Consider the following 11,666-nt stretch of genomic DNA (forward strand, 5'->3'; position numbering starts at 1 on the left):
GGGGTCCTTTAGGAGGAGGTGGACGGCAAGGCCAGGCCTGACCTCTGGAAACCGAGCCAAAGGACAGCTGACAGGAACCCAGAGGCCCCTCCCACCCAGCTCTGCCCTCAGGCCGGCTGCCCTCGGCTGCCCTCGGGAGCCTCAGGCCATCTCTCCTGAACACCTGTGTTCAACGGGAGATGAATCAGACCCAGTCCCTGACTCAAGCCACAGCCAAAGGGGAAAACACAGCTGGCTGGAGCCGCTCACCAGGGGGGAAAATAAGGGAGCACTGGGGGGGGGCAGGAGCTGGGAGGGGGTGACGGGAAGCCAGGGTAGTGTTTGCAAAGGCAGGTGGTGTGAGCCTGTGCGTCCTGGGGGAGGGAGAGCGGGCTGAGGTTCTGGAGTCCTGAGAAGACCCTGCAGGGGCCCTGAGCTTCCTGGGAGGAGACAGATGGCTGGATGTGGACAGGACCTGGTGGGCAACTGCATGGCCAGCTTGAGGCCAAGCAGGCCCTGCAAGGACCAGGCTGGAGCCCTCCAAGTGGCAGGAAAGTAGGCACAGCCTACAGGAGGGGCCGTGACCTTGAGCAAGTTGACACCTCTGAGAATGAGGACATCCACCCCAAAGGGCAAGGCCGGAAAGCCTGCGAGGCTGCACTCAGGGTCTGATGCCCCAGGCACACAGTCGTGGGCCACAGGAGAAACCCCCCCCCCAGGCAGGGGAGGTGGGGCGGGGGATGGGGGGAGGCCAGGAAACTCCAGGATGCTACAGGGCTGCCATGCTGCCCCGAGGGGCCTTCTGCAGGGTCACAGACCACTCGTACTGGGCTGTGAACTCCTCCCTGGGAGTCCTCAGATCCGAAGACATTGTAGACACAAAGGCTCAAGAATAGAGAGTAGCCACCCAGACCCAGCAGCCAGACCTAAGTTTGTTTGCAGGGCTGCTGGGAGCACCCAGGGGGGCTGAGCCCAGGCCCCAGGGGCACCAAGTGCGGCTGCTAGAGGACGTGGGCCAGTAGGCTTGCTCAGGCACCCCTCCTTCCACTCACACTCCCTAAACACTCTGGACACACTGTGTCTTATTTGGATGTGCCCTCCCAGGACAGATCCCAGCCCGGGGCCCTGGCAGCTGGGTCTGGACACAGGGCATGTGACCTCCAGCTTGGGGAAGAGTGATGGTCCCCAGGGTTTCCCTCCCTCTGGGCACAACATCCAGACAGCAAGTAGGGAGGCCCACAGGTGACTGACCAGGAGGCCAACACCTGGGTGCTGAGGACAAGCAGTGTCGGAGTGCTCGGCAGCTGGCCACCCACGAGGCACAGGGTAGTGATCCCCAAGGAGTGTCCCTTGAGAATGGACTGGAAGGAACCAGTGCCAAGTGACTCCTTGCAGCTCACAGGGACATGCAGCCTGCAGCGGTCTGTCCAGAAGTAGCCAAGACTCCCAGGGCTGGGGCCATGGCCCCCAGAGGCCGCCCCCCAACCTGGAGCTGTGGACTAACAAAGGTGCCCAAAGGAGCCTCCCACGGGCTGTTCTTCTCTAAGTAGAGGACCTCAGACACCTGGGGACACAGATGGCCTTGACATGGCCTACACTGGGTCCATCACAGCCCAGACGCTCAAGCTGGAACAAGGGAGAAGGGACTGAGATCACCTGCACCTGCTCAGGGACAGCCCTTCAGCAGAAGGGACCGCGGGCAGCAGCTGCTAGCCGTGCCGGGTCCGAGTCGCACAGACTAGTCTGCGAGGCGGTCCCCGGCTTCGGGGTGAGTGGCCTTCGTGCCCCTGTTGGCACCACCAGGCCTTTCAAGCCCCCAGAGCCAGTTACTCTGGCCCCAGGCTCTTCTGGCTGATCCTACGCTCCTTCTCCTCCGGGGACTGTGACTCAGAGCTTTGGTGGCATCTCATCGAGATGTTTATTCATGAGTTTTCCCATCAACGCACGGCGAGGCGGCATCGGGACCAAGAAAACAGGCAACCAGAGCCCTCCAGCAAGGTTCGGGTAATTTAATGGGTTTCACTTATTGGATAAAGTGTCACCATTTGAAGGAAAACAAACGCAGCTCCAGTCCTTGTGTCAACCCTGTCGCGGCCCAGAGGGGGGCCGTCCCAGGGGAGAGCACGGCCGGCCAGTCCACGGCTGGGGGCCTGGGGGTGCCTCACTCCTTGAACTTCCACTCCTGGCGGCACATGGGACAGTGTTGCTGCACCTGCTGTGCGTTCAGCCACTTGAGGATGCAGTGCATGTGGAAGCAGTGGGAGCACTGGCCCCACACCAGGGGGCAATCGTCACCCGGGACCTTGCCTGCGGGAGGGGCGAGAGCATCACGCCGGTCACACAGGGTGGGGCCAAGGCCCAGGGCCTGAGGATGTCAGGCGCCTGCGCCAGCCCACTGCAGCCCGGGGGCTTGTGTCCACAGCCTCCCACACCTTGTTTCAGAAAAGACGGAATTCAGGAGTGTGAGCGCGCTGTGCGGGACACGCACACACGCACGCACGCACACAGGCACAGGCCTGCAGTGGTGGCCCTGACTCCGCCCTCCCCTGCGAGGGGGTGCTCGGCTGCAGGGAGGGCTCTAGACCCATCTACAGACGCACCGCAGCTCTGCCCCTTCACCTGGGACACCAAGGTTCCAGCACCGGTCTATCTAGGGCCACCCCGCTCCCCCCGCCACCATCTGAACAGGGAACTATTTCTTCTGATCAAGCGTAGGAGAGCTGGGGCCTTGGGACTGAGGTTCCTCTTCTAAGCAGCAGGGACCCAGCACAGTGGAAGGAGCGGTGTTTGCGGCCCCACCTGTCAGCAGCCGGGAGTCCGCATGCTGCTACCTTCACCTCTTTTTCATTTCTGGCCTCAAAGGGCCCCACCTCCGGGGCCCAGGGCACATGCTGCTAGCGCTCCACTCCACATGCATGGAAATGCTACCTCCATGGGTGGGTACGGGGGGACAGCCACACTGCCCGTAATCAGAAGAGGATAGGGGCGCCTGGGGGGCTCAGTCGTTAAGCGTCTGCCTTCGGCTCAGGTCATGGTCCCAGGGTCCTGGGATCGAGCCCCACATCGGGCTCCCTGCTCGGCGGAAGCCTGCTTCTCCCTCTCTCACTCCCCCTGCTTGTGTTCCCTCTCTCGCTGTGTCTCTCTCTGCCAAATAAATAAATAGAATCTTTAAAAATGAAAAATAAATCCTTTTTATAACAAAACATCACTGTCTCTCTGAAACTTTGATCACAAAACAACTAGAAAATTATATACTTGGCTAATCCAGAATTACCTTACTCACTCTGCTTCCCCAGCCACCGGGGTGGGGCGGGGGGCGGGGCGTGGGGGGCGCCTGAGACCCTGTGCCAGGAGAGCCCACTAGGTGTGACACCTGAGATTACATCCCCCTCACCCCCAGGGCCCTCCTGAGCCCAGCAGAACTCAGCTTGGAATGAGTGCCCTGCAAAGAGAGGATACACTGGTGGGGGGCAGGGGATGCCCTGGTGGCCGCTAATGGGGAAGTACGCAGGCCACACGGTCCATCTGAGGCAAGAGTCGTTTCCAGTAATGTCACCAGCAGGCAGCCCGCCTGAGGCATATGATGAGCACAGGGGCAGTGACGGTGACCCACCCAAGCGCTTGCTTGTGTCTTGATGGAAATCCTTCATCATGAAAACACCTCTCAAGAAGACTTTTACTCCCAAAGCTCTCTGGGACTGGGAGCGGATTTATTACAGCCTCAGTCACTCTGGCTTTCTCACAAGAGCTCAATTTTAGCAATAGAAACCCAGTGTCACCTCATCCGTGTAAAGAGCACCTAAGCGTGTCAGACACTTGGCACATTACGACTTGCTCTCAAATTTGACCTTGGGTCTGAAGATCAGGCTCTAAACCCCCTCCTCTGTGGCCAACAGACCCCCTTCCACAAAACCGGGGCACACTGGCAGGTGCAGAGATGCCGGCCACAGGCCCCGCTGAAACGGCAGCAGCTGGGCGCCCAGGCTGTGCGCCCATGCCATCCTGACCACCCCACTCACTCTCCCACAGCCAATCTAGGCAGGACTTCTCTAGGTGCCCATCCAGGACCCCACAGCCTTTGCTGTGTCCCTAAGGAAGCATTTAAGAGTGCCTTAAAGTAGATTCAATAAAACCGAATCTTGAGACTACGTAAAACTTAATCAACTAGAACCAGTCAGTGATCTGCTAAGATTACATCCACCCATTTGAGTAAATCAGGACGGATTAAGTCCTGGGAAAGGAGATTTCCTTTCAGCCAAAGCAAATGTAAAGATTAAGCCTAGAATATGGGGCGCCTGGGTGGCTCAGTCGTTAGGCGTCTGCCTTCGGCTCAGGTCATGATCCCAGGGTCCTGGGATCCAGCCCCACATCGGGCTCCCTGCTCGGCGGGAAGCCTGTTTCTCCCTCTCCCACTCCCCCTGCTTGTGTTCCCTCTCACTCTCTCTCTCTAATAAATAAAATCTTTAAAAAAAAAGTAAAGCCCTATTATTATCCTGGGCACTCACCTGACCCCAGAAAAGAGGCCTCGCCATTCACAGGACAGAGTGGCCCCTCAGTATTCCCCATGTCCCGTTTTCCTCTTGGGACCGCCCTTGTCCCCCCAAGGGTCAACTTGCTTCTGTTCAAGTTCACTTCGGTTTGGCTAAAAACAAAATTCACTGGTGCAAAAATGTGTTTTTGACTTAAAAATAGACTCAAAGCGTTTCTACTTCACAGAACATAATGGGAACAAAGATGAATCAAAAACCACCACAAAGAAATCTGATTAAAACCTGGTCAGACACCTTGAAAAAGCTGCGAGCGGGGTGGAAGGCCTTGTTCTATGTTAATATTGAACACCCAGGGCGGAGCAAAGCAAGCAATCGTGGATCCTGCTCACACCACACAGTGAAGAGACATCTATGGACAACAGGAAAAATCTAAGCAAGGACTAGGAATGGGGGTGACCCTAGGGACTCATCGTCACGTCACATCTGATGTGACAGCACTCCCCATAAAAAGTCGGAGTTACATTTAGAGACTCGGCTGAAGTGGAACCAGGCGTCCTAGTTAGCGGTTACCAAACCATGAAGCAAAGGTGGAAAGGTCCCTTAGCCGCTGTGATCCTGTGTGCTGGGTGGGGGGAGGGGTAGCCCTACAATATTCTGGGTTGTGTTCGATTGAGAATCTTCAAACACAGAGTTCTAACATACCTTTATAGCCCGCAGACTTTGACCACAATAAAAGGCAACATCACTTTTTCTTAGAAAACTTTTGATGAGCTCTTTATACGAACATGGGCCCAAACCACCTGGCCTTCTCCTGTCAACTTTTCTTGAGGAAAGGGACACCAAAACCCAAGCTCTTTGTGCAGGTATTTCTGGGGAGATGGCACAGCCAGGCAAGCAGGCAACGCTCAACAGGGAGGGAACACCGGGGACACTCACAGTCCGGGCAGCATCCATTAAAGGCCATCCGGCAGATGCCACAGTTCTCGTCGTTGGCCACCCAGAGCCAAGTGGCCACACCATTCCAGCACTTAATCTTCACCTTCATGGCCGCGGAGCCTACAGGCGGAGGGAAAGAGGTCAGGGAGCTACACTTAGTCTGCGCAGCTACAGCATCTGGGCACCAAAGGGGCGCGGCTCTGAGCCCGAGGTTCAGCACGGGCTGGGATTGCTGCCAGAGCTCTGAGAAATCCGGACGGACAAGCACAAATGCGTCAGCACGGACGGCGGGGGCAGGGCCCGGGTGCCCCTGGGGGGACAGAGTGCCCCAAGAGGGAGGCTCCCTACACATTCAGGGTATCTACAAAGACTGCACGGTCTGCCCTGCGTCCAGGAAACGGAGCATGGGCTTTCACCAATAATTGCAAAAACGTACCATACGGTGCTTTTCAAAGGGTTATGACTAACTTAGGGTTCCCAGAGAGACCCCAACCCAGCTGACTACGAGTTCACACCACGGAACAACCACCCAGCCCGCTCAGCCTGCGGCCCCGGTCATCGAAGATTTGGTCGGCGAACGCCGCCGCCACCACCACCCGACAAGAGTGCGGAGGAGGGGGATGCGGGGCGGGACCAGGGCGCGGGGAGAGGGTCAAGTGCCGGGAAGGGGTGGGATGCGAGGAAGGCGCGGGAGCGCGGGGAGAAGGTGGGGGGCGGGGCGCGAGTTCGGAGAGAGGATGCGGGGGGGAGGCGCGAGAACGCGTGGGAGGGGTGGGGTGCGGGCGCGGGGGAGGGGTGAGGTGCAGGACGGCGCAGGGGCGCGGGGAAAGAGGGTGAGGGAGAAGGCGCGGGAGCGCGAGGAGAGGGTGGGTGCGCGGGGGAGAAGTGCGGGCTCAAGGCACCGGGCGAGCAAGGGCGGGGGAGGGGCGGCGCGCCCGTCCCGCCCTAACGGCCGCGCTCCGCCCCGCGCTCTCGCACCTCCGCCGGCCTAACCTCGCGCTGCCCCGCCCGCCTTCCGTTGGCAGCGCCCGCGCGGGAAGGTATAAAAACGACCGGCCACTGCTCGGCACCTTAACAGCAGCGCTCGCCTAACTCTCTCCCTAGCGCGCACGCGCCGCCCTGCCCTCACCGCCCACTCGCAGCCAATCCCCGGCCTCTCCAAGGCCTCGGCACCGGAAGACAGCGCGCGGCTCCGGAAGTGACGCGCCGGCGTGCTGACGCGCGGGCTCGAGCCGAGGCCGATTCCGCGCCCGCCATGGCCGACAAAATGGACATGTCTCTGGACGACATCATTAAGCTGAACCGGAGCCAGCGAGGCGGCCGCGGCGGAGGCCGGGGCCGCGGCAGGGCCGGCTCCCAGGGCGGCCGTGGCGGCGGAGCGCAGGCCGCCGCGCGAGTGAACCGAGGTGGCGGGCCCATTCGGAACCGGCCGGCCATCGCCCGCGGCGCGGCGGGCGGCGGCGGCAGGAACCGGCCGGCGCCCTACAGCAGGGTGAGCGCGGAGGCGGCGGGCCGCGGCGGGCGGCGGGCCGGAGGGGCGGCGCGGCGGGTAGGACGGCGGGCTGCGCCGGGCCGGTGGGCGCGGGCGCCTGCCGGGCAGCCAGGTCGCGCGCGGGCCGGGCCCGGGAGGCGGAGACCCTCCCGGCCTTTGTCTCGGCTGGGCGCCGGGCCTCGTGGCGGCGGCGGCCGAGGGGACGTTGGGCGCGGCCGCGCGGGCGGCGGGAAGTTGGTTGGAGGGAACGGAGGAGCTGCGGGACCGTGGGGTCCCGCTGGGTCGGCTGCGGCCTGACGCGGCGTGGGCGGGAAGGGGAGAGCTACCGGTCTCTGCGTTTCCCTCCCGGCCCGGCGGGGAGAGGGTTGCCTGCCTGTGAGGGCGAGGGAGAGTCTCGAAGAGACACTCATGGGTCTGTGTCTGTTCTCGTGTTTTCTTTCTTCTCCAGCCGAAACAACTTCCTGACAAGTGGCAGCATGACCTTTTCGACAGCGGCTTTGGGGGTGGCGCAGGCGTGGAGACTGGTGGGAAACTGCTGGTGTCAAATCTGGATTTTGGAGTGTCCGACGCTGATATTCAGGTAAGGGACGGGAGTTTCCCGGTGAGCACTTTACCCTCGCCGAATTGGTCCTGTTCGGGATGTGGTCTTGAATCCCCTGCCACCTTAGGACAGTGGGCCCTCCCGGGCACCCAAGGGCCACCCCTGTCCCCTCTAAGGGGTGCAGGAATGGAAGCAGAGGTCATAGTACAGTTGAAAGTCCGACAAGTAGGTCAGTGTGTTGGAAGACAGGCCCCCGGCTTAGCGTGAAGAGCTGCTGCTCTTCCTAAGATGTGTCCTGTAAATGAAAATCCTCTGCCGGAGTTTTCACTTCTTAGCCCGAAAGATTGGCCTAATGTGAGCGTGTCCTGTGTTATCGACTCACCTAGGATGTTCGGTTTTTGTTTACTTTGTACTTGTTTTAATGATTTGTTGGGAGGAAAAAGATCTTTTTCTGTGGAAATTTATAGGCAAAGCACAGAAGCAGGATGGTGCTGGGCACCTTTCCTGCTCCGTTTGCCTTGAGCCCCAAGCTCCGTGTCTTACGGAACTTGTGCCTTGTTTTTCTCGTGGTCTTTTTAGTGGCATGATTCTCAAACTCAACTTTGGTTGAAGCTTCTTTTTTTGTTGTTTTGTTTGGGGTTTTTTTGTTTTCTGGTTTTTTTGGGGGGGTTGTTTCTGTTTTTCGGGGGTTTTTTTGTTTTTGTTGTTTTGTTTTTTTGTTTGAATTCCAAAGGCATATAAACCTGTTTTCTGATTAAGTAAAGACATCTTGGGGATCAGTCCCAGAGATGGCTGGGTCAGGGTGCTGGGCCTTCCTGGGTTCAATTTCCCAGAGCCCAGCTGTTTGTTTGACTACCGTGGGAGGACAGAGCAAGGCCGGTGAGCACTCACGGTGTCTCAACACTTTTTTTAAGGTGGTTTCTGGCATCCACTGGAAACCGCTTTTGGTGAACTCCTCTTCCCGCTGTGTGCCTGCGGCCGGAGTAGCCCCACACCCCGGGTTCCCTCTCCAACTCCCAGCCTGCCTGAGGTCAGGGCGGTTTCCATGGCAGCGCTTGACTTCAGCCTTTGCGGCAGGCTTGAGTAGGAGGAGAGGGAAAGGTGAGCCAGAACCTGCCCTGGGGGAGGGGCTGGGTCAGGGCTCCCAAACCGCCGGGCCCTGGGAGCTGGTCCGCATGTCGGATAGCATCCCTTGCTCTGCGATCTTGGCCTTTGCTGTTTCTTGGTACAGTCCTTGGGTGTGTTGTCAATTTTCCGCTGTTGGAGAAGATAGCGACTTACTCTTGTTCCCTTCACTGGTGGGCTCTGTGGTCCTTTACCTGCATCCTGGGACAGATGTAAGGTCCCCACACTGGCAGGAGCCCTCAGGCCCAGCTGCTCCAGGAAGTTGCTGTCCCATACGCCCCTCCCTTCCCCTGGTTTCCACTACCACTGCCCTGCCCCCATCCGTGTCTGCCTCCCAGGGAAATGACCCCAGAGCAGCTCACACTGCCAGGGAACTGCCCTGGGCCACCAGAGGGGAAGCCCCTTCGCTAACAGCTGCTCTTCCCGGCCTCCAGGAGCTCTTCGCTGAATTCGGGACTCTGAAGAAGGCAGCTGTGCATTATGACCGTTCCGGGCGCAGTTTAGGAACAGCTGACGTGCACTTTGAACGGAAGGCAGACGCCCTGAAAGCTATGAAACAGTACAACGGCGTCCCCCTGGATGGTGCGTCTGAGGTTGGACCCAGGATGATGGCGGGGCTGCGGCTCGTTTGTGGAGTCTGGGGCTGGCAGCCATCCGTGCAGGAGTATGGCTTATCCTGTGGCTGAGGACACTTTGCATTCGCCCCTTTGTCTCTCTCTTCCATTCTGCCACCTCTCATGCTGCCCCACACATCTGGACCAACCTCTTGTGAACCCCCATCCAGCAAGCTACATCCCTCCCCTCCTTCAGCTCCTTCCGGAAGACTCACTTCTGTGAAGCCTTCTCAGAACCGCCATAGTACACCTCTGAGTGCGGGGCTGTAGTCGTAAAGACAAAGGTACCAGTTCTTCTTCCGTCAGGCCACCCACACCTTTCCACCCATGAGCACCCCGCACACCTGGCCAGACACCCACCTAGCCCGGACCGAGAAGGAGTGAGGAGGTTTTCGGTGGGGTTGTCACTGGCAGCATCTCGTTCTCCCACCAGTATCGCTCGGCCGCTCCCCTTGTTGGGAGCCTTGGAGATACACAGAGCCCCTCTCCGGTGCTTGCATGGAGACCGGGGTGCGGCACCCCTTGGTGCGCCTCAGAGCCCTCTAACCGGGGCACCTCTTGTTTTCTCTGCCGCAGGCCGCCCCATGAACATTCAGCTCGTCACGTCACAGATTGACACGCAGCGGAGACCCGCGCAGAGGTGAGCTCCGGGGCTGGGGGCGCTGCGTGGGCCTGGGGGCACTCGGCCTGCAGGCCCTTCCATGGCACGTGAGTGGGTTCCCTCTTCCCTGCTAGTGTAAACAGAGGTGGGATGACTAGAAGCCGTGGCTCCGGGGCTTTCGGCGGCGGCGGCACCCGGAGAGGCGCTCGTGGAGGAAGCCGGGGCCGAGGCAGAGGCACCGGCCGGAGTTCGAAGCAGCAGCTTTCTGCAGAGGAGTTGGATGCGCAGCTGGACGCTTACAACGCGAGAGTAAGTCCCAGGCGAGGGGCGCCGGGGGGTGGACAGGGACTGACCGGAAGCAGGGGCCTCCTGTTGAGTGAGTGATTTTTGTGTGCGTTTCAGATGGACACCAGTTAAAGAGAGCGGCAGATCCTCAAGTGGAGCAGGACCCAGATGTCTCCTCCGTGCTCCCTGGTGGGAGGGGGCCGTGGACTGGGGCTGTGCAGCCAATGATGGATTTGTTTCTTTTGTGTTTTAAAATAGGATTTAAAAACTCATGTAAAGGTTTTTTTTTTCTTTCCTTTTTTTTTTTTTTTAAATTCTGAAGCAGCCCTGTTTTGTACCGAGTTATTTTTGGGATAAATGTTACCGGTTGCCGTTGTGGGGAAGGTGGTGTTTTCACCTTTGCCATAATAAAACAGAGACGTGTGTGGAACTGGAGCCATGTGACTTGTCCCCTGTCGCAGTCCTTGCTTGGGCCTGACGGGAGCGTGGGGAGCAGTCCCGCCTGTCTCTGCTCCACCCGTCCCGCCCCCGTTACCTGCAGTGTGGAGTGAGGGGTGGGATGGGGCACCGCATGTTGCTGCCGGATTTCGGACGGCCGGTTGGGCTGTCCCTCTCCTCCTGGTTCTCTGCTGCTCAGACACAGGGATCAGCAGCTCTGACTTTGTAACATAACCCCCTCCTGTTCTCCTCTGTCTCTCACATCAAAGCAGGCGCCAGCCAGCAAGTGTGCCCTCAAGTCGTATCCCGGTGGAATGCTAGGGGGAGCTGTAGCAGTTGAGTGACGTGCACAGACCTGGAGGGGCTGGTAGACGGCTGCCCCGTCTGGACTCCCTCTGGGACAGAAGAGAGCAGGCCAGAGATGTGCCCTGGGCACTCGCCCTGCCGTGCTGCTCGGAAGAGGCCAAGCTCCCTGCGGGAGGCCGGGCAGGGAGACCCCACTGAAACCCTCAGGGTTTCCCTCCTCCTCCGGAGGTGCTGCGGTTGTGCCCAAAAGCCAGTGAGACCTAAGGGCCCTGCATCTGCGGCCCCCGGGCCCGGTCTAGGGTACAGCAGCGGGTGGCAGGTGGTGGCGGCGTGGACAGAGAGACTTGGGAAGGCGGTGGGCTGTGGCGCACAGAGCCTCGTGGCGGGACGGCGGGGACACACCCTGCAGCTCAGCGGCGGCGCTGCCTTTAACTGCCGGTCCTCTGCTGTCACTGCAGAGCCGGCGGCTGCCGCTTGAACGGCCTGCTTCACGCTAGGCGCTGGACGGAAGGGTGACTGGCACGACCTGGCTCAGCCCTGGAGGAGCCCAGTGTCACGGGAAGGGATCGGAATGTGCCCGGCCTTGGCTGCTGTGGCCGCGAGGGAGGGACGGGCTCGAGGTCAGGTGATCCAGGCACGGTGGGGCGGTGTCCCTGGGAGGTGGTGGTGTCCGGCTGAGCAGCCACGCACCAGGTGGGGAGACCGCCCTTGGAGAGGTGGGGGGCTGCCTGAAGAGAACACCTGCTGGAGGGGGACGATGGGCCCAGGCCAGAGGCCAGAGGCGCTCAGACTGACGGCCACTGGGATGGGGGGGCGTGGGGTGGCGGTTCAGGCGCTGGAGCCGTGGCTGAGGGTGCCA

At 60.0% G+C, this 11,666-nt stretch overlaps 2 protein-coding genes across 5 annotated transcripts; one reads left to right on the forward strand and one right to left on the reverse strand.

Annotated features, from left to right (window-relative positions):
• Positions 1–1,973: 1,973 nt before the first annotated feature.
• On the reverse strand, positions 1,974–6,510 carry ANAPC11 (anaphase promoting complex subunit 11). Of its 4 annotated transcripts, none has more exons than XM_031038952.2 (3): positions 6,399–6,510; positions 5,406–5,525; positions 1,974–2,286 (listed from the first exon to the last, which is right to left on the reverse strand). In XM_031038952.2, exons 2-3 carry the CDS (start codon positions 5,512–5,514, stop codon positions 2,141–2,143), a joined length of 255 nt encoding a protein of 84 aa, XP_030894812.1. In that variant the 5' UTR covers positions 5,515–5,525; positions 6,399–6,510; the 3' UTR covers positions 1,974–2,140. The 4 variants fall into 4 exon arrangements, with proteins under 4 accessions (XP_030894812.1, XP_006743148.1, XP_081660370.1 ...); XM_006743085.3 differs by having other exon boundaries at positions 6,384–6,502; XM_081804244.1 differs by lacking the exon at positions 6,399–6,510 and adding an exon at positions 5,921–6,082.
• Positions 6,511–6,621: 111 nt separating this feature from the next.
• On the forward strand, positions 6,622–10,498 carry ALYREF (Aly/REF export factor). The gene is made up of 6 exons (XM_081804243.1): positions 6,622–6,897; positions 7,346–7,477; positions 8,998–9,145; positions 9,754–9,817; positions 9,913–10,087; positions 10,181–10,498. The coding sequence occupies exons 1-6, from the start codon at positions 6,661–6,663 to the stop codon at positions 10,193–10,195; spliced, it is 771 nt and encodes a 256-aa protein (XP_081660369.1). The 5' UTR covers positions 6,622–6,660; the 3' UTR covers positions 10,196–10,498.
• The last annotated feature ends 1,168 nt before the right edge of the window (positions 10,499–11,666 follow it).

This window comes from Leptonychotes weddellii, chromosome 15, assembly GCF_054177405.1.
Source record: "Leptonychotes weddellii isolate Sample4059 chromosome 15, ASM5417740v2, whole genome shotgun sequence".
NCBI lineage: Eukaryota > Metazoa > Chordata > Mammalia > Carnivora > Phocidae > Leptonychotes > Leptonychotes weddellii.

Excerpts from the sequence above, each read along its gene's own strand:
- ANAPC11 (XM_031038952.2), bottom strand. The coding sequence starts at position 5,514 with ATGAAGGTGAAGATTAAGTGCTGGAATGGTGTGGCCACTTGGCTCTGG. Across the intron at positions 2,287-5,405 it reads TAATGGATGCTGCCCGGACT|GCAAGGTCCCGGGTGACGAT; the intron begins GTGAGTGTCCCC and ends CCCCTCCCGCAG.
- ALYREF (XM_081804243.1), top strand. The coding sequence starts at position 6,661 with ATGGCCGACAAAATGGACATGTCTCTGGACGACATCATTAAGCTGAAC. Across the intron at positions 7,478-8,997 it reads TGTCCGACGCTGATATTCAG|GAGCTCTTCGCTGAATTCGG; the intron begins GTAAGGGACGGG and ends CCCGGCCTCCAG. Across the intron at positions 9,818-9,912 it reads CAGCGGAGACCCGCGCAGAG|TGTAAACAGAGGTGGGATGA; the intron begins GTGAGCTCCGGG and ends CTTCCCTGCTAG.